Raw genomic sequence first — 27625 nt, 5'->3', positions numbered from 1 at the left:
TGTTTGGATTCTCTTCGTATGATCAATTACTTTCAGGCTTTTGGACTTATATATAAGATTACAAGAATATTAATATCTCCTTTATATATGTTCTTGATTTGGCCATTTTTCATTTCTAGTACAATTTTATTTACTTTTTCTAGGGAAAGATTGAGGATGCTGGTTTTAATTGTTCTCTTTAGTGTGGTGTTGATTGTTAATTGTTAATTAATTAAATATATGGATTGATGATATGAGTATCACACTATCACTCTAGAATGACTATATATATATATATATAACACTTTATGGATTATTAAACGACATTTTATGGTGGTGCCACATGTTTGTGTCGTGTTGGAAACTTGGAACAGAACAGTGATGCCTCATGTCGTACGCTACGTATTATGTGTGCTACTGCAGGAGAGGTTGACTGCTTGGTCCTCGTGTTCCACATGTTTTGCATGTGGCTCAAATAATTACTCGCGTTCTTGCATATATAATTATATAGCGACGTGAAAGCAACAAACAGACATGAATTTTTGTTTTTCTTAATGGGGCTGGCTTGATGGGAAAATATGGCCACAAAGAGGAAATATAATTCGAACAAAAAAAAGTAGGTTTATTCGTACATATACTCTAAAAAATTATAAATTTGTCTTATTTTAAACCCTCAAAGTTTAATGTCTTAATTTACTTCCAAAAAGTTTATCTCGTAATTTATATTATTTGAAATTGTTAAATTCATCAATGCTACTATTTGAATTTATAACAAAATTGCCCCATCATTTAAACGCCACGTCATTGATTTAAACAAAGGCTGAAATTTACATACTTAATTAACAGTTTCGAATTATGTAGAACATGAAATAAACTTTTAGAGAATAAATTATATATAATTTTTAAGGAGTGAAATGAGACAAAATTTAAAGAAGTAAATATGCAAATAAGCCAACAAAGTAAGCAAATTAATGAACACTCAATTTTCATTTTTAGAAGAAGAATTAATAATTTGGTAAACTAAAGGAAAGTCTAGGTGGAATGATAAATTCATGACTCGTTTGGATCACATGTCTTCTGAAAAGTAGAAAAACAAGAGAACTAGGGTGCCTAGAGCATAACCATGCTAGCTAGTCAAGGGTAAGACACTCTTGCTATGCTAAAACTTTACACTATCAACTTAATTAACCGATTTAGACATCGAAGATGCTTCAGCTGACACCCCGATGTTACTTTGATAGTTTTTCTCTATTTAAGCTCCTTAGCTCGATTTTTTGACTAAAAACTAAATAAGGGCATTAGATTCAACTTTATTCTGAATCTCAATTGGTATGGTAATGTTTTAATTGTTTTTACCTAGACCCCATTATGAATCTCATTTTTAATTCTAACAATATTACCATGTCACTTACCTTTATGATTGCTAATATTAGTATTATTGAGCGATATTAAAGAGACTATATTGTTTTATAATATATCAACTGAACATATGATGTAATAGTTAATGAATTAGTTAATAAATAGTTGATTGTTTTAATTGATGTTAATAATTACACATGAACTATCGCATCATTCAATCAACTCATGTGGTAGAAATCCCCATTCACATACATTTTCCCATTGGTATACTTCTTATTGTGAGAGATATCTTTACCATCAACTTTCATAGTTTTAGGCCGAAGGTTGCTTTAAACTTTGGCTCAATATGATCAGTTGCCTTAACAAAAAAATAACGGTATCAATTGTCAACGCAAACATGTAGGATAAAAGGATGTTTTTTCTTTATGGCATTCACATACATGTAAAAAGGACAAAATTTTATTATATTGTTAATGTGAAGTTAATCACCCACCCCAAAAAGTAAATGTGAATATATGTCCAAATCAAAGTAATGTTTAAAATCCTCTATTTCCCTAACAAATTAAACACATGAATTTCCCCATAATTAAATGCTGAAAGAAATATACCTCATATTTAGAATTATGTCACTATATGAATAAATGTAATGGTACATCATATCACATATATATATATATGAAAAATCCCTAAATAATTCCTCTATTAACTAAAACACATTTCAAGTGTTCCTTTATTTTTCCCTCTCTCTACCTCCTAACTCTCTGTCCTTACAAAGTAAAAGCAAGGAAACAAAGGTGTCTTCCACTACTCCCGTAGCGCACGTTAGCACCGTACGCCCAACCCCCAAAGCAATGAATACGAGTGAGCTCCGATCCATCAAAAGCAAGAAGCCCAAACCGACGTCACCTTCTTCAACCTCTCCCCATGCCCGAAACAAAACTCGAACCCTAACCCAATTTATCTCAATGGCGCGAAAATCGTCGCTCATCAAGCAAACCCTAGCCACGATCGTCGTCGTCCTGGTGGTCTACGCCTTGCTCAGCAGCTTTCTCAGCCCCAATTCCATTAATTCCAAGCTCGAGTCTGCCCTCCCCTCCTCCTTCGCCTCCGCTTCGATCTCCTCCAACATTCTTCTTTCCCGAGAAAACCAGCCCAATTTTCCCGGAAAATCCGTCAATGTCTATCTCTATGAGCTCCCGAAGCGGTTCACTTACGGAGTAATCGAGCACCACTCTCTGGCCCGCGGTGGCCGACCCGACGACGACCTTTCAAAGCTCAAGTACCCGGGTCACCAGCACATGGGAGAGTGGTACTTATTCCAGGACCTGCTCCGGCCCGAATCGGAACGGGTCGGATCGCCTGTGGTGAGGGTCTTTGATCCGGAAGACGCGGACCTCTTTTACGTGCCGTTCTTCTCGTCGCTGAGCCTGATAGTCAATACGGGTCGGCCGGCTTCGGGGTCGGGTTCTGATCCGGCGAGGCCGGTGTACAGCGACGAGGAGAACCAGGACGCGTTGGTGGAGTGGCTGGAGGAGCAGGAGTATTGGAAGAGGAACGATGGGCGAGACCACGTGTTCATGGCTTCGGACCCCAATGCTCTGTACAAAGTGATCGATAAGATTAAAAACGCTGTCTTGCTTGTTTGCGATTTCGGGCGGTTGAAGGCGGACCAAGGGTCGCTTGTGAAGGACGTGATCGTGCCCTACACGCACCGCATCAACACTTACGAAGGCCCCATCGACGTCGAGAAGCGCAAGACCTTGTTGTTCTTCATGGGCAACCGCTTTCGCAAAGAGGTACATCTTCAATTGCTTACTAAAATTCTGTGTGTTAATCATTCTTGTTGTTTATTATAGTTGTTTTCTTGTGGGTATGCTTGAAATGTTGCATAAGGATTTGGGTACAAGTTTGGTTCTTAGGATCACTTATCTGCCTGATCTAATGTTTTTGGCTTTTGGGGTCGGTTATTGTGTTTGTAGGGTGGGAAAATACGTAATTTGCTTTTCCAAGAGCTTGAAAATGAAGAGGACGTCATAGTAAAACATGGAACACAATCCAGAGAGAGTCGGCGGGCTGCTTCACATGGGATGCATACGTCTAAGTTCTGTTTAAATCCTGCTGGTGATACGCCATCAGCCTGCCGACTTTTTGATTCTATAGTTAGCTTGTGTGTCCCTGTGATAGTCAGCGACAACATTGAGCTGCCATTTGAAGATGTTATTGACTACAGAAAGATAGCAATATTTGTAGAGTCCAGTACGGCTTTGAAGCCAGGATTTTTAGTGTCAATGCTGAGGGAAATCACCACTGAGAGGATTCTTGAATATCAAAAGGAACTGAATGAGGTTAGTACATTTGCTCTGTATTTTGGCTTTTAATTTTCCTTTTCTTGTTCTTGTTTTTCAAATTTATTTCTGCTTTAGTTCTTGCTATTGTTGTTTCTTTTACTCATTTCCAGTATTTAAAGTTTTAACATTTTATTTCAGTGTGGAAAAAAGGGTAATGGTGAAATGAAGAGTAAGAAGCGGAAAACATTGTACAGTTTTAAGTTTTGTTTCAGTGTGGGAAGGAAGCTAGTGTATAGATATGCATGCACACACATCCACGTTCTAATGAGTATCAATTGTAACTCATCTGTTAGATCAAATATGAGTGACTGAGATGTAGGCCCTCAACTTAGGTACGCGCTTGTGTGTGTAAGAATCTGGAAGAAATTCATAACATTTTGTGTCTTTTATGACCATATACATAAAGATTAGATACAGACGGTTGAAATGCAAGTCTTCAGTTTTAAGTCCATAAAAGATTGATTATAGAGATCAATCTCTTCTTTGAACGAGGCATCTTATGCCATAAACCTCTAAATTGCAAATTAATTCCAAATAAGATATTGAATGATGCTAAAATATTTTCCCAGTAGACAACTTAAAATTAATCTTATTTTCAATCTCCCCAATTTCACTGTCCTAAAATCACCTTGGAAAGCAGAAGGGTGCAAATAGAATAATTCTGTTTTCATGGTTAGGAAGGTCTCCTATGGGATAAACTCATATAATACACTGAACAGGTGTGGCTATAAGGGCAAGGGTATGTTGAAAAGTGGTGCTTATGCGTAAGAATTTTGCAATTGTAGTTTTTGTGCATGCCATTAATGTGACAGCAATTTGTTATGCACATTTATATGAAATGTTATGAAATATTGAATCATCCACTAAGTAATTAACAGTGCACAGGTAATGCCAGTTCCAAAGATTAATCTGTATTGATCTAAATTGGTTGATTCAGGTGAAGCATTATTTTCAATATGGAGTACCAAATGGAGCAGTGATAGAAATCTGGCGCCAGATCACAAAGAAGCTCCCCTTTATTAAATTGACAATCAACCGTGACAAACGACTTGTCAAGAGGGATTTGAGTGGGCCAGACTGCTCTTGTCTCTGTTCAAACCAGACTGGGAGAATAGCCAGCATATGATGCCACTTTCTTCCTGAGGCTACTTCACCTCTGTCAATCATTTGGAGCTTCATAGTTGGATCTGAAGGCCTTGTATCAACTATTGGCCGATGAAGGACTCTTTTTCTACATCTGGGAAGAGTGACGAATAGTTGCTGCATATGGCTGCTGCTTTGGTTTTAGCAGAAGAGTTATTCTGCTTATAACAAAGCTGAAAGACCCATAGTTGTTCCACCCAAACTTAGAAAGGGATGCAAACTTTTGAAAAAAGAAAAATCAATATAGGTTGTAGAATTACTAGAATACCAATGTATTGAGCATGTGGATCACGTCATTTGTAAATACATTTTTTCTTCTTTTCTATTCTATTCTTTCCATAACTTTACAGTTAAATCAAATGCCATCTAATTCAAAGCTCACAACATCATGTGGATATTTGATTTTAAGGTTATGGGTAATACAAGTTTATTTTTTATTTACTTGATTAATATTGGCCTTTTTTTTTTGGTCAAGAGTGTCTTTATTCGGACTCAATTATTTTTCCTTTATGTAATTTATTTTTTTCCCCCATTTACACTCGCAAAAAAGTGCAATCGTTGGTGATTTATTCTTGCAATATCACCATCCCACTTAGGGGATCATAATTCCAATCTTCTGTGACAGCCAACTACCCAAGAAGATGCAAGTCTCCAGCCAAGAGGACTTGGATCCCATAGTGGGATTGATGTTGTTTTGGAATTGTAAATTGATCTCAACTTCTCAGAATAACATAAAACAAAGGACCCCAGTTGTAAATACTCCTTTAGAGCATAGATCAGTATAGGTTGTTCAAAGATTGTTGGTGTTTTCCAGTTTCAGTGCACCTGTGAATGCCCAAAAGATCTCTTTTTTTTTTTTTTTCTAAGAGAAAACAGTCAATGAATGTGCATAAAGTCTAATTTTTTGTTGTGCCACATGGATAAAAATGAAGGAAAATTTAACGAATGAGTTGAAATGCACCGTGAGGGGAGGAGAGATTTGAACAATTTATTTTAATTTTTTAATACAATGGAGGTCAAAGGGGAATAGAGATTTGAACTTGGCATGTGGGGATAAACACACAATACAGTTACTTCTCAAGACATAAACACAAAACACTAAAGCCTCCACTTATTTTCTCTTCTGGTCTTTTGGTCCAGATGTTTAAACATTCTGGTTAAGAAAATTATCCACACCACATCGTTCATATACAGAAGGTTAAAATTTTATGTATTGTCCATCAGCTTCAGATCATCTTCAACCAGGTGGCCATTTCATCTGTCTTCCACCGAGGACATGCAAGTGGAGATGATAAACAGATTGACCTGGAGGGAGTGAGAGCATTGATGATTGAACTCACTAACCATTGCACAACTATACAAGGAAGGTACAAATAGAAATTATACAGGGATGATAACTTACATGCATCTGGACCATTGTTGATAACCACGCGAAACCCATCAAGAATACCTTCTCTCTCGGCCACTATTTTTGCAGCATGGAGAAGTTGACCCAGTATTTCCACATGCCTAGTTTCAGCCTGCAAGGACAGAGAATGCACATATGGAAAGAAAGACTGAACTATTCAAATGTGCCATACATAACATATATACTCAGAATTTTCTTAAAAATCTTCATAGAAGAATGTAATTGGGGTTGTCAAATTGAACTTTAATAATGGAAGAAAAAGCATGTTGGAAAAAAGGCCAAAAATCACCTTTTCAAGCATTGTTAGTCCATCCCTATCCTTCGGAATGACTAAAACATGAACAGGAGCCTGTGGGTTGATATCCCGAAATGCCAGGACCTTATCATCCTCATATACAATGCTTGATGGGATTTCTTTTGCTATGATCTTGTCGAATCTGAAACCAGGGGAAGAAAGAAGTCTTAAATTCATATGCAAACTGATGAGCAATTTGGATAAAAAAAATCATTGTTTTGATACGAATTGGTTTCCATTAACTCTTTATCTGTTTGACTGAAATGTAAATGACATGCGGACTTACAAAAATGCAATTATTTTGATAACTGTTTTCTTTTAATTTGCAAGTGCTTATATATTAGAAAGATTAATGGAACTTCTTATGTATATCACCTTCATTGTCTTTCATCATTTGCAACTGCATTGTTAATATTCCTTCTGTCCTATATCCAAAAATTACCAGAACAAGGTTTTCTATTTTATTTAACAATGTATCATTTGCTTGTCTACAACATTTTTTGCAAAAAGTTGTTTATTGTAAATTTTAAATCATTGCCAATACTAATTCAATCTGTTGATATTCTCATATTCTGCCACTGGTTATGCATCATAATGATTCATGGTCTATTTAGAGTTAGTAAGAGAAATTTTCCTACAGTATATCAGAACTAGCACTTATTTCCCATGCTTTGATGGGTAAAAACTCAAAAATTTAAATAGAAGGTTCCAGACTGAAAAGTCTGCTATGAATTTGAATGTGGGATCAAACTATGTGAAGGATCATACATTGTTGGAGCTCCACTGTCAGCATTAGCTGCAGCTACCTTGGCAGCAGTCTCTTCGTTGTTTGTTGCCATAACATGACACAGGGATCTAAAAACCATATGTAACTGTTAATTATATGCAAGGCACCAAGGGACAACCATACCAGTAATTAAAGCAGTTTTAAATAGCAGGAAAATTAAAATTTTCAAAATTTGAATTTACAACAAGTAAAGCCATATAATGCCTTAAGTAAACAATATAATTATTTAGTAACAAATTATCAGTATTTTTCAACAGATCACCAACTTAGACCATTTGCATATCATCTCTACTACACCAGACTAGAGATAAACAACCTTTCATCCTTACAAACCTAATCTGACTTGATGTTTAGCAGCCAACAAATATAAGCATGTGTTTTAAATATTTGATGCTGTAGTTACCATAGTCTAACAATGTCACATCTTTTAGCAGAAATACAATTAATAAGTACAAATGAGCCACCATGATGAACCAGGATGTACTCCAATCAAAGTTTGATGTTGTAGTTACAATATTATCTTATTTGGAAATGGCAAAGAACACCAATGACAATTACCTTTGGCAGGGCTTAAGTATTATACAGACAAACTGTTCCTTTCTTCTACCAACAACATCCTCAAATAAGGGTTTCTTTGTCAACAAACACACTACAGTGCTAAAATCTCAAAAGGCCACCACATCTTTCCCCTTCTTGCCCCCCGTATTCAGGTCCTCTGTATAATAATTCTAAGTACCTCGAATCAAAGGTATGATGAAAAAAATTAAGGAGATTTTCGCCTTTCATGTAATGAGCACAAACTTTGAGTGTTTTACAAAGTAACTAAGCTCAAAAAATGTCACTGATTATTACTCATTATTGAACCGTGTATTTTTACAATAGAACAACTAATCGGCAGGGTATGCAGTATGCCAAAACATTAACAGCTAGACCTACATAAATCAGCAGACACCGCATATAAGCTTGACATTTTGATTTGGTGTCTATAAAGTGAAAAATTGACAATAGATGTCAAATAAACGATTCTTATAGAAAGATTGGTATATTTGCTACAAGAAGAAGGTCAAACATGCTAAACTCACCAAAAAGAAAGAAAAAACCAAAAATCTTGAATTGCCAAAACTTTACCAATGTCAAAGAATACTACTAATTAACACTTTACAATAGGCGTAGCCCCCCACCCCCCAAACACAAGAGGAAATTCCCAAAAGGCAGCCTTTTTTCTCGTCCTTAATTTTTAAATATAATTTAACAGGTACCCAGATGAAGATTATGGTGTCTGTTCAAAGGCAACAAAGTAAATTTGAGAAATTTCAATTTGGTGACTGTTAGACCATCCTTTTTTTCTTAACACAATTGTCCAAAGAAAAAAACATGTACAAAAAACTGAACATAGAAAAGAGCAGAGAGAGTGTACCTGCGAGAGTGAAGAGGAAGAAAGAAGGTTTTGAAATTGGGGTTGGAGGCTTTCACTGCCACAAAAGCTCTCACTGTTGTTGCTGCACAGTTCCTGTTCCAAATTTCAAAACAAAACTAGAGACATAAACAGAGTTCCTGTACCCAGACTAACAGAGTGAACAAAGGTCAGCGACATAAACAACGAGAGTACCTAAAGAGAGAAAAAGAGGTGAGTGCAGCCATTGGCATTCATTTGCAACAAAATAAATGTCTATCAGAACCAGGTATTTAAGCTCACTCAGCTCTGCAATACCCACAAGCCATTTCAAGGAAATAAATAAAATAAATTGGAAAATGGGTTCAAAGATTTGGCTAATGTGCAGTGTCTCACTAGCTATTATCTAGGTGGTGGTGGTGATGGACAACATCTGGACCGTCCAAATAAATGGGTCATTAGCAAAAGTCTTCAAAAGGACATTACCCATTTACCCGTAGTCCGGAGACCTTCTAAATTCTCATTGACGGTTCTGATGAAGCCAAAAATCCAATACCACTCGATCAAACATGGTCGAGGGACTATAATATCATAATTATCTCGAAGATACAAATAGACAGAAGAGAAAGCCTTGGCAAAATAGAGGAAGAAAAAAAATGGCGAATTTTGTTCTGCAAGTACCAAACAGCTTGAGGAGCTTCACTGTTTCTGCTTCTCTTTCATCTAATGGTACAAAAAACTTTCCTTGGCTCTCCTCCTTTAATGGGTTAATGGGTCATTTATTTGTTAGTTTTTCTTGTTTTAAAATGTAAAATTTGATAAGAATTATATTTTCAGGGTCTCCTCCTTTGAGTTCTAGTGGTAGTAGTGGAGGGGGTGGTGGGCCAGTGATATTGGAGCTTCCTCTTGATAAGATAAGGAGGCCTTTGATGAGAACCAGAGCTAACGACCCAAACAAGGTTCAAGAACTCATGGATAGCATTCGTGAAATTGGCCTCCAAGTACCTGTAAGCACTGCTTAACAACCCCAACTCGTTATTTGCTTTACTTTATTGGGTTTTGTATCTTCTGTTTGGTTTCCTAGAAAGTGAAGACAAACTATTCTCTTATGAGGATTAGTTTTGAACTTTTGGGTACCATGTTTCTCGTGGTCTAGGTGATTTGGATAATGAATGATTTACCATCTTAAAATATAAGTAAAAATTAAGTCTGTGTATGAACTTGTTATGTAAAATACTAAAATGGATTAGCTTGTGCTTAGGAAATGGATTTTTTTACATATTAATGGCTCCATGTACTGTAATGCTGACATGCAGGAGTTGGATTTCTGATTTAAAGGGTTGTCATAATTCATACATGAATTGCAAAAATCCCCCCTTTTAGTACCTTCTGGGATCCAAAATCACTTTTTGTTTGGCTCATTCTCTTGTTAATGCAGATTGATGTGCTTGAGGTCGAAGGAGTTTATTATGGTATGTGCTTATCATTATTCTCCACAAAGACTTGTTATTCTTTATCTTTGTGAGACAATTGGAGAGTTCTAGTTAAAAGTGAGAAAAAGAGAAGGCAAAATGGAAACCTCCTTTGGGGATGTCGTAGCCGCTCATGAGGTTCTCAGGATCATAGCTCATGATTTTCTCATGTTTTTTAGGTTTCTCTGGTTGTCATCGATATGAAGCTCACCAGCGTCTCGGGCTCCCAACAATACGGTGCAAAATTCGCCGTGGAACAAAAGAAACCCTCCGGTATTTTTTCCGGGTTATATTAATGCTTGTTTAGTTTTACTTGTTCTCTCTATCAATAATTGTTAACTCTTTTTTTTTCTTTGGCTTGCAGGCATCACCTCCGCTAAAGTGGGTTATCTTCTAGAGTGAATTCACAGTTTTTACCAAGTTAATAATAGCAATTGCAAGTAATTATTGGGCACTTATTATCATGTGCCTATGTTTGTAACTTTGTATAGAACCTTGTCAATGGCATTAACGTTTAGAAGGTTTATCTGTGTCGATTCTGTGGAAGCTGTTGTTCATAAAGATCCGGTGTTATTGAGGAAAAATTGAATATAGTAATGCAAAACTTTGTTCTGTTTTGTTTTTCTTTATCACCAAAAGAATTTTGATGTGTGAGCAATTTCTTGGAACTTAGATGTAAGGATAATACCAGTAAATAGATTAAATATTTTTTTTAGCCAGTCAATAAATAGATTAAATGATATCTAATTTTTGTGCAATTTTTACGATTTTCGGTTTATGAGGCGAATAGGAATGGAAGAGTACCGCATGTCAAATTGTTTTTCTGTTTGGTGAGAAACTGCTTTTCTTTTTTCAGTAATACTATCTCTTGCATAAAATTTCTTGGCTTTTACACAAGTGAGTGCTTGAGTATAAGGCATGAATTTACATGATCAAGGGGATAAGGAGGATACTTTGTCGAGCAACATAAATATACTGTGTCAAAATTTACATCATCTGTCCTATATGTTTATGAATAACTGAGCGTTGACAAAATTATAAAGAGTAGATAATTTACCATCCGGCGAGTACTGGTTAACCTTTTACTTGTATGATATTGGACCAGACCTCGAGACAGCAAATCTTGGTAACGGGCTGGGACCAGTGCTCCCTGAAGTTGAGCCTTCCACAAACTTAACTTTACGGCTTGAGCTGTAATCCAAAGGGCCAGAACGACGGACATTCCGCTGCCTGCTTTCAGTGCTTCGTAAGCTTCCACTGTCAGCATCATAAAGGTGCTCCTGGCTATGGGATGATGATCCTTTGAAATAACCTGAATCATACTGAGGAGTGGAGTCACCACGGGGTTGTCGTACTCCAGGAGATGCATGTGTGAGTGATACAGAAGGTGAATGGCGGGGTGAAACACTTAGTAATGCGAGTGGCGTAGATGGAGAATTTGCATAATACTGGCTATATATTGAACGAAGAATGGCATATGGAACATGGGGTTCCAGAGAGCTTCGTGGAAGATAAGGTGAAATCTCACAAAGTTGGTCTAGGAAAATTAGCTGTGCTACAAGATGAGATCTGTGAAGAACAGTTGAAACCATTAGCAGCTTGCACATGGTTCAATAGGAGAATTATAGAGCATGTGCAAGAGCAAATAAGAAAGGGACATTTTGTCATGAGAATCTTTACAGTCATATCTATAACGTGGCCATTTCACCGTACGTGTTTATGCCAACATGCGAGTAGAGATAAATCAACTGACCTGTTAGTTTCGCTCCAAGAATCTAGTATTATGCTTGCACAGAATTTGACAAAGAGCTGCATTGTGGATTTTATGCTTGCTTCAGCTGACAAACAACTTTGTATTTCGGGGTCCAATGTCTCACCAACATGTCCATTTGAGAGAGAATGTCTCTGCTGATGCTCACGTTCCAGTCTAACAAACTCACTTCCTGCAATTACAGCACTAATGCACCTGCCAACAAAATTTATTCAATGTAGGCATTAATCCATTTGGCCAAAAGACCCATTAAAACATTCTATTTCTCAATTTAATGATCACGGAGCCAAGAAACTACCTAATCAAATAATGTACCAATTGTACTAAGAACTAGTGGGTACGTATGAGTTTGGCTTATTTGCCTTTAAAACTTTGAGGAATCAATGAACCCCATCTTGTATTCAGAAGCATCTACCAGAAAACATAATTATACTTTATGGTAAAAGAAAATGCAAGCCCACCTTGCCAAGCAATGGATATTGTTATTGAATCCTCCAGTGTCAACATTGAAGGCAGTGGTATTCCATATATTAGATGTCATGAAGGTGGCAAATAAATAAGGCAACAAGCTCCATGAACCGTCATTTGCACCCCCAACCTCTTCTAAGATCAATCTCACCCACTGAGAATCATGATCATAGACTACACCAACATTGTTTGCCACGCCTCTCAGTCTCCTGATTTCCTTCTTTTCAGGTATTTCTTCAGGTATATGCTTAGCTATCCCAGCTAATAATGAATATATCAAGGGCACACCTTCTAAGAGCACAGCTCCAGAAGCTTCAGTTAGAAGTCTGTCAAAAGCCAGGGCCAGCCCAGCTTGAACACAAAACCCAATCACTGTGTCTATATCGACTATCTGCTTTATTGATGCCTCTCTTTCTATCCGGTCACCAGAATGCAGGCTGCCAGCAACTGCCTCTAGCAGTTCACGGTTCGATCTCAACGATGTGTCAATACAATTTAAAAGTGCAGCAGTGTGTTCTTTCAGCATTCTATCTAGCCTATCAACTCCATAGCCACCAAAAATCCGAACAAAGGCCTTCAATTCTTTAACATCAGTCACTGAATCAGCAAAATATCCGCCAACAGGCCTTGTGCTCTTAAAGCATTTGTGAATTGGAGCAAAAAGGATTCCAGCACCTGATACATCCTTGATTATATTTTCAATGTACCAGTTACAAACAGCTTCAGTGGCTGATCCTGTATGTTGCTCTTCTGGCTTGTCAAACAAATGTAAAGAAGAAACTGGTCCTGAGAAGACCTCTGAGAGCAAAACTTCTCGAATACCCTGAGTTAGGTCCATGCTAATGTGCTGCTCTGCTAGATGGATTATACTTATGTGTCTGCGAATAAGTGACTCCAGAACAGAAGGCCGTTGGAGATCATTATCAGTTTTCAGTGCTGCAAGCAATCTCCTCCTAAGGTTCCCAAGGATGCATTCTCTCATGTACTGTGAATAAGATTGGTATGCATCAGTGGAATTGCAAGAATCTCATAATTGTGTGGTTGAAAAGAAAATATTTTCTCTGATATTGCTGCTTCCAAAATTAGAAAAGAATATGGTTGAAGATTCAAGGTTGCAACTGCTTATACTTCGACATTACAAGACTTGAAGTCAAACTTTTTCCAACTAGGAGTGAATGATGATGGATATAAGATGGAAATGTGCATTTATTTTAAGCATGGGCACAACAATAGGAATTAAATTCATTTTATTTAGTTCTTATTTATTAGAATTAGAATTTAGGGGTTACTTATTTATTTAGTTTTGTCTACAATAATTTAGGGTTTTAATTGACATGTTAGTTTTAGTGATTTTGTTATTGTAATAGGTTTTGAGACTGACATAGTGATTAAGAATTCAGGTATTGAAATGAACTCTAATTCTGTTAGTTTTAGCATTTTTGTTATTGCAATAGGTCTTGACTCTTGAGACTCACTTCCTCTCTCTCTGTTCTGCATAGTGCCTACATTCAGTTTTGCAATGAAAAGGGGGAAGGGGGAGGGGGAAGAGTATGCCTTACCTCCCTTAAGACAAAAACATGGTTTAGAACACATATAGGCTCCATATCATTCAAAACTGAGCATAGATTGGTCAGTCTCTGGACCGCAGCTTCTAACCTGGCATTACCAAAGACCAAAAAAAAGGCATTGTATGTGTCAATTCTGGACTATCTGAAAAAGAGTGCAAAAATTGAGGAAGTTGAGATGAATAATGACTTACATTTTGATGGAATTATTATTTTCAGGATGGCTCTCCTGGCCAGGCAAGGGGAAACCAGATACTCCCTTTGGAGATTTAGCTGAAGGAATTGATACTCTTGATGCATAGTTCATGTAATAAGCTGCCTGCTCTGGAAGAAGCTGAAATTTCTCACAAAATCAGTTGTGTAAAGTGTAACTAATTTCGACTATTTCTTATTTCCTTGTGTTACAAGTTACGACATCAGATCAGATAACAGATACTACCTGGTTCTCTAGGGCACCGAATCCTCCTTCAGAATCAAGGATGTTGATTAATCCCTCCAGTCCTCCCATTATAGATTCAATGAGAGATTCAACATAAAGGACTGCATCTCTGCCAATTTTAGTTACCTGCTTGTGTGTAAGAAGTTAAGCAACAGTCATTTCATTTTTGATCTTATGCTTCCATGTGCATGCTGTACCATCTTGAGGTTTTAATGGAGTAATAGGCCGAGGTGTATAATTTTTTTGTACAAGGCATCAATTAGAGACAGACCATAATTTTAGACTTTTTAGTAAGGACCCATTAGTAATTTATCAACCACTGAATTATGTTTCATCAAAAATGAATTTCCAATGTAGGATAAAATCATTTTTATCAACCTAGAATCTTGAAGAAATAAAAACTCACAGAAAGGCTCATTATCATTTTCTATAAGTAATTTAAGGAAAGAAAACAATTATGCATGCAACTTCAGCTATATTATAGTAACATCATAACTAGCTTAGTTTTTGACTCAACATACCAGGACTTGAAAATAATGAAGTTTTCGTAATATGTTCTAGACCCCCCCTTTTTTTTGTGTGTTTTGAATTCAGTGAATAATGATATAATAGAATGTTGTGACACGTAGATATATCTACAGAATTTGAAAATTCTACACATTCAAACATATGAAAATAGAGGAGGTGGAGGGAATTGAGGTTATAGATCACCTCTTCTGGAACAATGGGGGAAGCACACTCTGGAAAACTACTTGCAACACCAAGCCATGCACAGCAATGCTGTGGGCGCCCTTCTGGGCCAAACATAGTGTTCCTGAAGACCTATTTCAGATGAAGAATAGGGAAAAAAAAAAAAAAATTAAATCTGTATCAAGTTATTGGCTACACTACAGGGAAGCTTAGCAAACCAGTTATAGCTAAAGAAAACAAGAACTTACTGCTGTAAGGTGCTGATGGTAGAAATACAACTTCTTAAGACTTGCATGCTTTGATAATTGAGATTCCAGTTCGTCAACACATCTAATTTGAAATAGAGTATATGCTATTATTCATGTATAAACTGAAAAAATATATAATCATATTACGTTCAACAATACTGAAACTTTGCAAGGGCACTTAAAGTCTAAAGAGCACCTGGACCAATTGTAAGCAGAATTTCCCTCTGATAACAACCCTTCTTTCCCTGTAGAGACTGTAGCTTTCTCCAAATGTCTTATGTTTATAGATGACCGGGAAGATGTTACTATCATCAATATTGATAACCAATCCTTTCGGAATTCCTGAATAGAAATCAGAAATTAACACCTTATTGATAACATATTTATAAAGAAACCTATGCAAAATTGAGAACTAGGATACTAAAGCGACAAGGACAACAGTGAGAGCGATTATTTATTTAGAGCAATAAATTGGAGGATGAGTTACAAAGTATGCCATGGAATAAAAACAACTAAAAGTAACTAGACTTGATTACAAAAACTACATTATACAATTAATTAGTTAAGATAAATTTGAAACCCTTTAAATTAATAACTTCTCCCTCCAGGTAGGAAATAAGTATTTCATTTTTCCATCATATGGCCTCTCTTCTCAAATCTAAGTGAATTTAGTCCCCCACTTCTTCACTTACCTAAAATTCTTATATATAGTTAAAAGGCCTCAAAAGTATAAAGAAATGACCAACACACCCCACATCTTGAACAAAATTTGTGGGATCCATTTCATGGTCCCAATATCATATCAATTACTTCCTACCAAGCCCTACAAAGGTAATAGGTTTTGCAATCCTAGATATTCCCTAGTAACAACAAGAATTCTTATAATTTTTTGTTTGGAAAAAAACAAAAAAACCATGCTTGGCAGTTTTCCTTAATTAAGTAGTTTATATATACAACAATAACATAGCAATAATGTAATTATATATACAAATCACATCCTCAGAGAGAGAGAGAGAGAGAGAGAGAGAGAGAGAGAGAGAGAGAGAGAGAGAGAGAGAGATGGGCCCATGCAAACACAAATGACATAGACCCATGCACACACACGCAATAAAAAATATCATAACCTACTGAAGGCTTCTGATAGTGATTTATCAGTTACCATGATAGAGACATAGACACAATTTCAGCACTAGCACACAAATACATGCACATATGCATCACACAAGAAGCTAATGATAATTTTACAAGATTTCTGACGACGACAGACTCCCACAGGCTTCTGATATATCCATGACTATCTCTCGTGTAATTTCCGCATTTATAAAGCACATACATACACAATTACAATCCTTTACAATTCATATCAATCTACAATTATTCAAGCAGCTTCATGTAAATTAATATAATAAAATAATAAATGAGAAACTTTATATGCAAGGGAGGCGACAAATGAAACACAGGAAATAAATATTTCAGAATCTACAGGAAACATCTATTTTGCATCCAAAAACCTTGGGAGAGGGAGATTTATTCTAAAGAAAATAGAGACATTCTGCAGATTTCTTACAGATAGATCGCATGTAATGGCAGATACATTTTCACCCTGTGGTTTTGGTATGTTTTCAAGGTGCTGAACAATCTTCTGAAAAAGACCTTTCAAGCTTGCATCTAAGTCAAGAGCCACCATCCCAGGGGTATTCAACAAAAACCGAATTCTACCAGCACAAGAAGAAAGGAATGATAATGCATAACCTCGAATCGCTGCATGTAAATTTGCAAAGTATAAAATTTGTAACTTATTTATAAAAGAAATCTCTTATTGCAGTAATAACACAATGTTGCTCACATTTATGTGCCGCATAGCAAAAGTTCTTATCATAAATGTTGCGATAATATGTATATGAATCTCAGAAAAGTTAATTTACAAAAAGTGACAGCAGATAAGGCTGCACAAACTGCCAATAAGCACATTCATTACATCCTAACCTAAGTAATAGATTACATGGCAATCAATTTAACTAGAAGTACTAGAATATAAGTGTTGAAGTGGGAGTATTAGACTTCAAACAAAAAGGACAAGGGAATGCCTTCATTTATATATTTGCTAAGTTTCTTGCTTAACTTATTCTGCTTATTATATTCTAGGTTGATCAAATTATCCTCTCAAAATTGACTCAAACTATTGCTTGACTTCCAAACTTCTACAAACAGAAGTATATGGTATAATGCATGCCATGTACAAAGATCACACTTCAATACATTTTTGAGTTCCGCATTCTCATTGAAGTAATAATATACATATATATAGCGATTTCTTCACATGCAAATTAGGTATCATATTTCTTTGCTGTTGAGAAAAATGGCATGGCACAAATCAAGTTCAATCTAACCTGCAATGTATTTGCGTACTAAACAGCAGAGATGGTCCATTCCATCTAATAAGAACCCAATAGTTGGATCACTTGGATCCTGCAAACAAAATCACAAGAGTTGAAGTCAAGCACTTCATTGTCAGGTTGGAAAAGTAGGAAAAGAAAATTGATCACAACCGATCCCAACAGATAGTGTGAAACATAGCTTACTATGTCAACTGGTACCATTCGAGTGGCTTTAGATTTTGAGGATGCAATTCCAACATGTTGGAAATACCAGATGACCTCACATTGAGCAAAAGCCAAGGCAGAGAATACCATCTATAGGATGCATCAAATCATTAGATTATTATCAAAAAGCAGTAGAATGTATCTACTTTTAAGAAGCATGTACCTGTATATTCGGAGCCAACAAACTAGGCTGATCAGTGAAAAAAAGCACCATTCTTCCAATCTCTTGCTTCAATAATATTCTCCTCTCACGATGAATGGCATCACATGATAGTAATGCTTGCTCATGTACTTCACTGCATCCAGTAACCATTTTATTATATTCAATGCACATGGTGCCACAAACATCACCAAGCAGAAGGAAAGTTCATTTGATGAGAACTAAGACTTAGTGATGGATATTTGAAACATGAGTACGGTTATCCAAACATGGGATACATGCAAATGAGAATTTGTATAGAAGAATTTACCATTGCTCATTTAGTATTTAATAGTAAAAAAAAGAGTCATTATTGCAACAGGTGTATTATGAAGCATTTTGTGATTTAGGACACCATACGGATACATTAACATGACAAATTTGGAACTACTAGTGTGTGTTCAGCTTGATATAATTGATATGCCCATTACCTACCATCCTAATTAAATCCTCCACCTCAGGGAAATCTAAGAAAATTCGACCTTGGTACCGCCTTGCATAAGCAAAACAACATCAAGGATTCTAAGGTTATCTTGCATCATATTCAAGTATCGGGAAGACTACCTTAAGTGGAAATTATATTTTTCAATTTTGTGCACAGAACTATTAATTGGGTCATCTTCTCTCATTCCGATTTTCTCCAAGTTTCAAGTTCAGCTTTTCATATTTAGATTTCTATATATACATACCTTATCATTTTCTCAACTTGCTTTGCTACACTATACTCCAGATCTGCTTCTTTTTGCTTTGTACGTCCAGATTTTGCCATCTTCTTTGATTCTAAAATTCGTGGCAGGACATAAAGCTGATAATCCTCATGTAAAAGCATGTACTGCATGTTAAAGTTACGACAGTTAACTACTGAAAATGATGAAAGTAGTTTCAACGAAATAACACAGACAGCAAAAATTACCTCATCCCTGAACAATGTAAGTACCAAATTTTCTTTCAATACAACCTGAAAGCCACGAAAGAGAATAAAAATAAGAATAAAAAAAACACATTAATATGATAAATAGATGCCAAAATATGCATCAACATGTCTATAGTAAATTCCTAAAAACAATTCCACTATGTGCATATCTTCTCTTCTACATCATATATGCTCAATCCAAATTCAATATTTTAACACTGGCAAGAACAAATAGAAATTATGCAGAGTGTAGGGTTTACCAGAGCGATATCAATGCTAGTGACGCGGAGAAGCTCATCAGGACAAACAAGGTACCCAAATAATACCCATTCCCGATAAGAGGTGACATTTGCTAGATCCTGAGCTCTCTGCAGGTGGAACAGAAATTAACCATATAGTGCAGTTTGCAATAATAAAGCTAAACAAAACATTTCAAATTTGAAATATAGAGAAAGGAGAACAATCTAACAGATTTTGGTCAATCCCAGAATGAATCAAAGTGAAAATGTCTACCATCGGGTGAGCAGAATTGGTAAGTATGTCTGGGTATCGAGGATGATATGGACTTAAAAATCCCTCATTTCTGAGCTTTTTTGTATCTGTTGATAGAAAAATAATAGGACCCACAGCCTCTAGCACCTGGAAGAAAAAAAAATGAAATTTAATGGTAATAAATCTTCTACTGTTCTACATTAAATCTTATAAACAGAATCTTCTACATTAATGGTAGTTCAAATCAATGCTTCATATAGACCTTTTCCCTTCCTTTTAAGGTACAATTATGCAAATTCATTATAAGAAGAGTTCTATGAATAATACATACAAGGTACTGATAAATATTTTAAGCAAAAACCGAATGATCTCTATCTTTAACAGAAAGTGATTACAAATTTCTAAATATGATGGCATCTTATTTTAAAATTAACTGAGCACAGACAGAAATTCTTAATAGGTACTTTTTGCCATAATGTTGCAGTCAGTGATACCATTATCACAGTTCACTCTCTCACAAACTTCCAAATATTACATGAGACACCTTCTACGAAGACTGTAAGAGGCACAAAAGTTCATATGTTACCAATCTCATAAATGAAAAGCGAATAATATCTATACACCTTTTTTTATCAATTACAACATTTGGGGGAAGGGGATTTGAACTCGGGACCTCCTCTTTATGCCCCCTCCATAAAAACATAACTATTAAATGCACATAGATAAATTTTTATAAAAAAAACACATGGATAAATTAAGGCACACACTAACCTCTCCAATACGCGGGCTCACAAAATTTAGGTCTTCTTTTAATCCTTTCAATGGTGGATCATAACTGTCTATAAACTGAACCAACCTATTATCAACAGAAAGAAAAACATAAGGCCTGACGTTTTAAGTAGAAACAATAAGAAAAGAGATTTTCCTATAAAAAAAATATAAGAATAGAGATTTTCCAATAAGGAAATAATCATATTGGGAAGAGGGCTGCAATCAACCCGAGCCAACAATGAGTTCAGTAGAGCTCAAGCTTGCCACAAGCCTTCTTGTTAGGCTGATTTACAAACAGCTGGCAAGTCACTCAGTTTGTTTACAGCCCTAAATGGATGGAAAATAAAAGATCATGCTACAAGTGAAGCACAACTTCTAAGCATCAAAAGAAGGCTTTTTTGTTCGCCCTTTAAGGATGCTTATGTAAAGATGCATGGTATACCAAACCTACCAACCATAAAAAGGATAAATACCATGGATATAACAATGTAATACTAGGGCACAAGGACCATAGAGCCATGAGCATTTGTAGATAGTTAGTTATTCATGCATGGATATAACAATGTAATACTGTTAAGAAGTTCCACACATTCAGTTATTTGCAATAACTATAACCACCACCCATGTGCTCTATAGAGTCATTTCAAGTATTTCTTCTAAACTTTCTCTGCTACTCTAACAGAGGAAGTGAGGAAGTAATATTTCATCATCATAATGACAATCAGGGCATAAACATTTCAGTTTAAGCATTGTAAAAGGCATCTTTAAAAATTTATCAATACTATATGCAATTATAAAAAAAAACCAAAGCAATATGCAAAATAATTATAAAAAATGAAAATGGATATAATAATGACATGCAGAAAAAATAAAGTAACTTGTAACTAAAAATAGATCCTACCGATGATAAAAATCACAATCTCGGTCGTTTCTTGACATGGCATGCAAAAGGTTATACATTTGTATCATCATTTTCCTCGGTATCTGTTATAAGTATAGTGTTATCAGAACTGCAAGCACATATTCATAACCATATGGATAGACAGGTAAGACAAAGCATTTTAAAAATTCTCAACAAATGGACAGTGACAAGAAACAGATACTGAAAAATGGGAAGAAGAATGGAAAGTTAACTTACCTTCTCAGAGAAAAGGTTAACGCGGACAAAGGAACAAAAGAGATCCATAAATGCATGTAGTATAAGCGAGTTCTGGTGGGGCTGCAAAATACTGCGCCAAGTTATTAGAGATGCCATGTAGAAACCTTGATCTGTGTTTTTGTCAATAATCATCATCTAGAAGCTTAAAATGTAAGAAAATAATGCAAAAATTAATTTACTTTGTCAAATGTTATCTTAATTTACATGTTCAATTCCTAATAAGTTCAACATAGCATACATTAGGAAGCTTTTAACCATTCATCCCTGGTGCTATACCATGTCATCAATAAATTACTTTGAAAACATTACATTTGTCTACTTTTGTAAGAAAAGGAGCAAGATAGACATTGAGGTTCGTCCTCCATCTGAAAATTATATCAAGAACATCTTATTACAAGCAATATTTGCATACTCAAGATCATGTACTTCTATCTTCATAAGGCTGCTTCTAACAAGCACTTTACATCTGGTTTCCACAAGAGTTGTGAAGCTTTACTAATTAGACTAACCTGCTGTTAACAGATTCCATTCGTTTACATAACCAAAAATAAGGTTAATTTAACATTTTCAATTTCACTTCACCATGTATCAGTGAGTGTATGAGACAGATATCAGAAAAACATAATTACAATGCATCAATCTTATGCTTCTGGAGGTGAATGGTTGGGCATCTTATATAGAGTTGAAAGCGGAAACAGTGTCAATATCCTTGTCCCATTCAAAACCTATAATTCATACAGGTGAAAGAGAAGTGATCATGAGACTCACCAACAAGGTAATTACTGTACTGCTTAGATCCAATATAAGTCGTAGAGCTTGCTCTCGAAATGCCATCAAGTCAAGAAGCAGCTGGTTCAAGTAAGAGAAAGCTATTAATTTCCTGCATCTCACATATGATCAACTTGAAATCTAAATGATAAACAGGAAGCAATCTATTCTCATTTCATTATATGACAAAAAGAGTGATTTACAGAGATTTCTCAGATCAAAGCCACCACCACCAGGAATAAATGTTTATAACCATTGATGCAATAGCTCCTGGACTGACCATTTATCAACTTGTTGATGACAAACTTGCTCATGGACCACAAATTCAGAATTAAGTTTTAGCATTTTAGGTATCAATAATAACTAATGTGATACCTAACTCCTTTATAAAAGATAGATCAAACCAGTAAAATTAGACAATGACGAGAACTCCCATGACCTTAATATAACACCAAAAACATTAGACTTCGGAAAATTAATAGTTCTCCAAAAGCTTTATATAGAAGATTTGCATGACAGAATAATAAAAGTAAATGGAAAAACTAACTCCATACCTGAACCCAAGGTTCCAGGTTTTGTAAATGAAGTTCTGCATTATCATGCAAGGCATCCAAAGCGACCTTATCAACCTGCATCAATGTTCTTCCAGATTAATAATATTCAGCTAGTCAAGTAATGTTGACTAACAAAAGAACACCTGATATTTAAAGGAAAAAAAATCAATTCTTACACGTTCAAGCTGTAACTTGCTATAATGCTCCGGGAACTTCTTTGAGAGTAACAAGCAAATTCTTGGATGGTTGGGGAACACACCGGCTTTCCAAAATGCTTCTGAAAATACATGGCCAACTGGATCCGGGTAATCCAAAATTTGGTTCAACCTATACATTTTAGCCATAAGACCTTCCGCTACTTCAGTTAGTTGAACTACCCACTGCATGTTCAGGCCTTTGTGGGACCCTGCTGAACTATGGACATGTCCATCAGGACCTGCATTCCTTGATGTCATTGGAGAAATAGTTTCTGGACCCAAGTACTCAGTCCATCTTGATGGACCCTCCCATTCTCTTGATCTCACAGAAGTGGGTGACAATGATGAGTCTTGGCTAGAGAAATGTTGTCTCGATTTTGCCATTGGTAAGTAATCCACACAAAATTTTCTGCATTTCAATTTTTGATTTAGAGTCAAAATACTATAAAATTACATATCTTAATTCATAAAATTTTCTCTTGTTCCACATTTCAGTTCATGAAATTGAGAAAACAAAACCAGCAAATATCTAGGAAAGTAACAAAATTTCTTGTATTTTCTGAGCAACCAAACGCAGAAGCTTGCTTATCTTTTCAAACAATTATCTTTCCCAGAAAGCTTTATTGTTTGTTATTACACAATGGTTTCATCTTCCACTTTGCAGCAAATAAAAACGAAGGATTAAAGAATAAGAAAAACAATTTAAAAATATAATCTGATACTGAACTATTTTCGTTTAGGCACCCAGTAGAGAAAAACCTCCAACCAATTGAGTTTAACCGGACTATAAGGAGAGAATTATATAGCTTGGAGCTGAACCAAATTAGTAACATTATTATAAAAAAAAAAAAACTTAAAAATACCAATCCTAAACAACAGACATTATAGTTGGCACACAAATCACAAAACAAAATAAAAATTCCCCATTTGGCTGCTGAGAAAATGAGAGATTGTACACTCAACTCGAGAAAGAAAAAAATTGTAAGCTTTGTTTATGCATTCGTAGTTTCGAAGACTGTGTTCCACTTTTTTTCTTTCTCACATTTTCTAGGCAACCAAACGGAGCAAAACAAAAAAGGTGCACAAGAGAGAGAGAGAGAGAGTAGTAGCGTACAAGTCAAAGCGGGAAAGTTGAAAGCAAGAGCAGGTTGAGGTAGGTGACGATCATGAAGCTCAGATCTGAGTTCTCTCTGCTGCCTTCGGTTGTGAAGCAGCTACTTACTATGAGAATGTGAGAAAGAGAGTGGTTGGTTTAATGGGAGAGTTGGAATTCGGTTTTTCTCAACTTAATAAATAGAATTAGAAATTTATAAACAAATTAGTAATATTTTTATTAGTGAGTAGTTATTTAAGACAGGTGGAGGTGTCCCGTGGGCGCGGTTTCTTTTCTTTTCTTCTCTCTTTCTCCTTCGAAAAACGGTGAAACAGTAAAAAGTAAATTAAAAATAAAAAACTGCAAAGAATTGGGCCTCCAAAAAAGAAGAAAAATGATGAACACCTGATCACAGGTCCACTATTATGTCACAAATTAAACAACATTTATGTGATTTTAAACAGAGATGATTATAGTTCTGGTGAACACAACCATACAATAATATATACTTAATAGTTTGATCATCATTATCCAGGCTTTGGTTCTAGACTTCTAGTTACCTGCTCTCTTTTCTCTTTTCTAATTAGTTGGGAAGCTTTATAAATTTATGCAATTAAGATTTTAGTTGGGAATTATAAATTGATTTAGGGTAATAATATGACCACCAGCGGATCTATGTAGGGTAGGTGGAGTCTATCATTTCTATGTAACAAAAATTTTCTCATTAATTTGTCTCGACGATTCAATTTATTTATTTATATTTTTCTTAAATAGAAGATAAGATATTCGATAAAATGTCGTAAATAGATTAAAATAAGTAGATTGTTGTATTTTTTCATCTCTGCAAAGAAAATTCTTGGTTCTACCACTGAATATGATCATATATCACTAAAAAGGAAATGCCCTACATATATATATATATATATAATAAGCTTTGTCAAGAAATATCATAAATTAGTGTGGATTATTTTGCTTTAAAGTGCATTTTCAATTGCAATTATTTGAGTTTGGTGGCTACTAAGCCTACTATGGGTACATGATGGAAGCTCTAGCTAAGGTACATCTTAGTGGCACACATGATATTATAATTTTTTATTTGTATATATCATATAAACCATTTGACTTGGTCGATGTTAGTGCCTTAGTGGGGTGCTTCATCTTTGAAGCTGTGTTGTGAGTCCTGCGTATATTAGAAGGGTGCACCTTCCTTCTCGATTATGAGGTGGAAGACATATTTGGCTTGGCTTGGACATTAAGCAAGCAAACCATGATTATATTTTTACTGTTTCTATGAGTGTGTGACTGTTTGAGAGAAATTTTTTTATTTATTTATAGGATGCAAAAATCGGCTACAAAGATTTATATAATAATGATGATTTGTCTTTCTGAATTCTGGCATTCAATATGATGATGATGAGTCACCCAATTTGGGTATTTCACAGGTGAGCTAATATAACACTATTTAGGGGTTGAAAATGAGCTTATTATGAAAAGCTGACAAGTGATAACATATTATGGGTGTGATTAGAAGGCATGTCAAAAGGGCCGGATTGGGCCAACTCGATCCTAAGTCCTTGAAGTCCAAGCCCTATATTTAACCTTGGATCATTTTGACCCATAAAGATGTTTGGGTTCTACTTCTATCCATGAGTCCAAATTTTAGACCATAACGACTAACGAGTTATTGGCTTCCTCTCCTTTTCTTCTGCAATTTGATTGAAGATGAAGAAGATACATATAAGTACTGTAATTATAATTTATAAGTACTTATTCCCCTAAAATACATGTTGACCCCAAAACTTCCACCAACTTAACTTCACAGTCTTCACAACCACAAAGGCTCTTGAAATAAATAATTGGATCCTTTTTTTACCAAAAAAATAAATAAGTGGATCTTTTCTTGATAGCCCGTTCTGTTGCTGTTGGGCTTTCTTGCTATGCAGCCCTTTGGGCCTTGCACTTCGGTGCTTTTTCCTAATGAATGTGATATTTAGATTAAAAACAAAAAACAAAACAAAACTCTGCAATTCTCTTAGCTTGCTGCATCAGCTGCTTCCATAGCTTTCCAAAGCTTGTATTAATTGGTGCATTTTCAAGTATATTATAATCAGAAATATTATGAATTTAGTGTCCCACTTAATTGCAGGTAGTAATAATTAAAATGAATATAAGTATGTACCACTGCAATAATTTTAGATGTTAATTACATTACTCAGAACAAAAATGGTTTTGTTGATTTGTGGAATAATTTGGCAATGAGCATTGCAGAAACACCTAAATAACTAAAGCATTCTCTAAAACCATATAATCTACATACCAGAAAAGCGCACATGTCATACCACATGCTAAACATCAAAGGGTATTGAAAAAACTTAAAAGATACCACATGAATCAAAGTTGGCCAAGTTGAATTCAGACTTTGACTGAAGAGTACACACACTGAACTTGCATGAGTACCTGCAGTACTATTATACAGAGTTCATGAGCAGCTCAAGGTACTGCACAAGCTATATATAGCCTTATAGGAAAGACTTGTACGGTACAAGTCAGTTACACTCTTCAAATTTTGAAGTCACCTGCCTTTGGTTAGTCCTTCAAACTTTGACTAAAATTTCACACTTAATAGTTTATTTTGCTTTCTCCAGATATTTAACATCCATACCACTATATATGGTTATGTGACTAAATACCTAGCTACCGTTTCATAATAGGTAAATAGATGATCGAAATGTGTGTGTAAATATTGAGGTCCATTAGAGACTGTGTTTTGGCCACAGGTCCGTTAAATTTATTCCATGAAATGCATTGTTGCAGCGAACTTTTTACCCAAAAAATAATGGAAAATGGTATATGGTTGATGAATAATCAATAAAAATAAATTAAATATACACATACATAGTCATACATGCACACACAATATGATATGCATGGATTATCTATTTAATTTGGGCACTAATTTTTGAAAATTTACCATTGAAAAAGTAATAACAATTTTCACTGTTAGGTCATTTTAAAACCGAATTACCCCTCTTTTGATTATGGTTAACTTCATGGTGGTCGAGACAGTGTGATTTTGATAACATCTTGATCATAATTTAAATAAGTGTAGATTTTAGTAATTTCACAACCAAAAGAATGAATATTGTAAACTTTTTGGTAAAAGGGCAAAAATAGTATACAAGGTATAAAAAAAAAGGTGATTGCATGAAAATTACCAATTCTTTTGTTACCAAAGGCCTACAACCCATGATTACAGGGTAGGCCACATGCAGTGTAGTCCCCCCTTACTTGCTCTTCAAGTTTGCTTTAATCAAGAAATATTCATACAATCTTTTTCCAACTTTTCTATAAAGACCTTCCAACCCTACTTTCCCCACTTTTTCACAGGAGCATGTTTGGTTTTCCATTGTTTACCAGACAATGCTTCCTATGAAAAAAAATCTCTGTTTCCACACCAAAATGGCTAAGAGCTTGTATATCCATGTTTACTTCCTTGATGATCATTCAGGAG

At 35.4% G+C, this 27625-nt stretch overlaps 4 protein-coding genes across 8 annotated transcripts; 2 read left to right on the top strand and 2 right to left on the bottom strand.

Annotated features, from left to right (window-relative positions):
• The first annotated feature begins 2056 nt into the window (after positions 1-2056).
• On the top strand, positions 2057-5270 carry ARAD1 (Exostosin family protein). 2 transcript variants are annotated; one of them, XM_086250792.1, is made up of 3 exons: positions 2057-3134; positions 3318-3683; positions 4624-5270. In XM_086250792.1, exons 1-3 carry the CDS (start codon positions 2190-2192, stop codon positions 4810-4812), a joined length of 1500 nt encoding a protein of 499 aa, XP_086106918.1. In that variant the 5' UTR covers positions 2057-2189; the 3' UTR covers positions 4813-5270. The 2 variants fall into 2 exon arrangements, with proteins under 2 accessions (XP_086106918.1, XP_086106927.1); XM_086250801.1 differs by lacking the exon at positions 4624-5270 and adding an exon at positions 3825-4594.
• A 505-nt stretch (positions 5271-5775) lies between these two features.
• On the bottom strand, positions 5776-9089 carry LOC147297425 (HISTIDINE TRIAD NUCLEOTIDE-BINDING 2). The gene is made up of 6 exons (XM_086234138.1): positions 8929-9089; positions 8737-8829; positions 7301-7387; positions 6527-6674; positions 6232-6349; positions 5776-6134 (listed from the first exon to the last, which is right to left on the bottom strand). Exons 1-6 carry the CDS (start codon positions 8964-8966, stop codon positions 6067-6069), a joined length of 552 nt encoding a protein of 183 aa, XP_086090264.1. The 5' UTR covers positions 8967-9089; the 3' UTR covers positions 5776-6066.
• A 143-nt stretch (positions 9090-9232) lies between these two features.
• Positions 9233-10811, top strand: SRX (sulfiredoxin). 2 transcript variants are annotated; one of them, XM_086234152.1, is made up of 5 exons: positions 9233-9441; positions 9550-9719; positions 10151-10184; positions 10364-10457; positions 10549-10811. In XM_086234152.1, exons 1-5 carry the CDS (start codon positions 9369-9371, stop codon positions 10562-10564), a joined length of 387 nt encoding a protein of 128 aa, XP_086090278.1. In that variant the 5' UTR covers positions 9233-9368; the 3' UTR covers positions 10565-10811. The 2 variants fall into 2 exon arrangements, with proteins under 2 accessions (XP_086090278.1, XP_086090271.1); XM_086234145.1 differs by having other exon boundaries at positions 10364-10470.
• A 218-nt stretch (positions 10812-11029) lies between these two features.
• GRL (transcription activator) lies at positions 11030-24276 on the bottom strand. Of its 3 annotated transcripts, XM_086234126.1 has the most exons (24): positions 24136-24276; positions 23001-23430; positions 22825-22899; positions 22271-22351; positions 21482-21562; positions 21245-21327; positions 20344-20428; positions 19594-19719; positions 19341-19448; positions 19081-19125; positions 18857-18999; positions 18132-18264; positions 17948-18058; positions 17756-17834; positions 16933-17126; positions 15562-15707; positions 15366-15447; positions 15139-15249; positions 14428-14553; positions 14183-14322; positions 13983-14079; positions 12417-13408; positions 11938-12150; positions 11030-11753 (listed from the first exon to the last, which is right to left on the bottom strand). In XM_086234126.1, exons 2-24 carry the CDS (start codon positions 23403-23405, stop codon positions 11267-11269), a joined length of 4143 nt encoding a protein of 1380 aa, XP_086090252.1. In that variant the 5' UTR covers positions 23406-23430; positions 24136-24276; the 3' UTR covers positions 11030-11266. The 3 variants fall into 3 exon arrangements, with proteins under 3 accessions (XP_086090252.1, XP_086090242.1, XP_086090255.1); XM_086234116.1 differs by having other exon boundaries at positions 18857-19125; XM_086234129.1 differs by lacking the exons at positions 23001-23430; positions 24136-24276 and having other exon boundaries at positions 21482-21572; positions 22825-22855.
• Positions 24277-27625: the final 3349 nt, after the last annotated feature.

Source organism: Dryas octopetala, chromosome 1, assembly GCF_963921425.1.
Source record: "Dryas octopetala chromosome 1, drDryOcto1.1, whole genome shotgun sequence".
NCBI lineage: Eukaryota > Viridiplantae > Streptophyta > Magnoliopsida > Rosales > Rosaceae > Dryas > Dryas octopetala.
Note: the sequence above shows the minus strand (reverse complement) of the source record. Positions and strands in the feature narration are given on the sequence as shown.

What these genes read in the sequence shown, in the direction of transcription:
- ARAD1 (XM_086250792.1), top strand. Translation starts at nt 2,190, where the DNA reads ATGAATACGAGTGAGCTCCGATCCATCAAAAGCAAGAAGCCCAAACCG. An exon ending in GCAACCGCTTTCGCAAAGAG is followed by an intron (nt 3,135 to 3,317) that starts GTACATCTTCAA and finishes TTGTGTTTGTAG; the next exon opens with GGTGGGAAAATACGTAATTT. An exon ending in ATCAAAAGGAACTGAATGAG is followed by an intron (nt 3,684 to 4,623) that starts GTTAGTACATTT and finishes TGGTTGATTCAG; the next exon opens with GTGAAGCATTATTTTCAATA.
- SRX (XM_086234145.1), top strand. Translation starts at nt 9,369, where the DNA reads ATGGCGAATTTTGTTCTGCAAGTACCAAACAGCTTGAGGAGCTTCACT. An exon ending in GGTCGAAGGAGTTTATTATG is followed by an intron (nt 10,185 to 10,363) that starts GTATGTGCTTAT and finishes CATGTTTTTTAG; the next exon opens with GTTTCTCTGGTTGTCATCGA. An exon ending in CCCTCCGGTATTTTTTCCGG is followed by an intron (nt 10,471 to 10,548) that starts GTTATATTAATG and finishes TTTGGCTTGCAG; the next exon opens with GCATCACCTCCGCTAAAGTG.
- LOC147297425 (XM_086234138.1), bottom strand. Translation starts at nt 8,966, where the DNA reads ATGCCAATGGCTGCACTCACCTCTTTTTCTCTCTTTAG. An exon ending in CTTCCTCTTCACTCTCGCAG is followed by an intron (nt 7,388 to 8,736) that starts GTACACTCTCTC and finishes TATGGTTTTTAG; the next exon opens with ATCCCTGTGTCATGTTATGG. An exon ending in GACTAACAATGCTTGAAAAG is followed by an intron (nt 6,350 to 6,526) that starts GTGATTTTTGGC and finishes CTGTCCTTGCAG; the next exon opens with GCTGAAACTAGGCATGTGGA.
- GRL (XM_086234116.1), bottom strand. Translation starts at nt 23,405, where the DNA reads ATGGCAAAATCGAGACAACATTTCTCTAGCCAAGACTCATCATTGTCA. An exon ending in TGTTGGCTCCGAATATACAG is followed by an intron (nt 18,059 to 18,131) that starts GTACATGCTTCT and finishes TGCATCCTATAG; the next exon opens with ATGGTATTCTCTGCCTTGGC. An exon ending in CCCCCATTGTTCCAGAAGAG is followed by an intron (nt 14,554 to 15,138) that starts GTGATCTATAAC and finishes ACACACAAGCAG; the next exon opens with GTAACTAAAATTGGCAGAGA.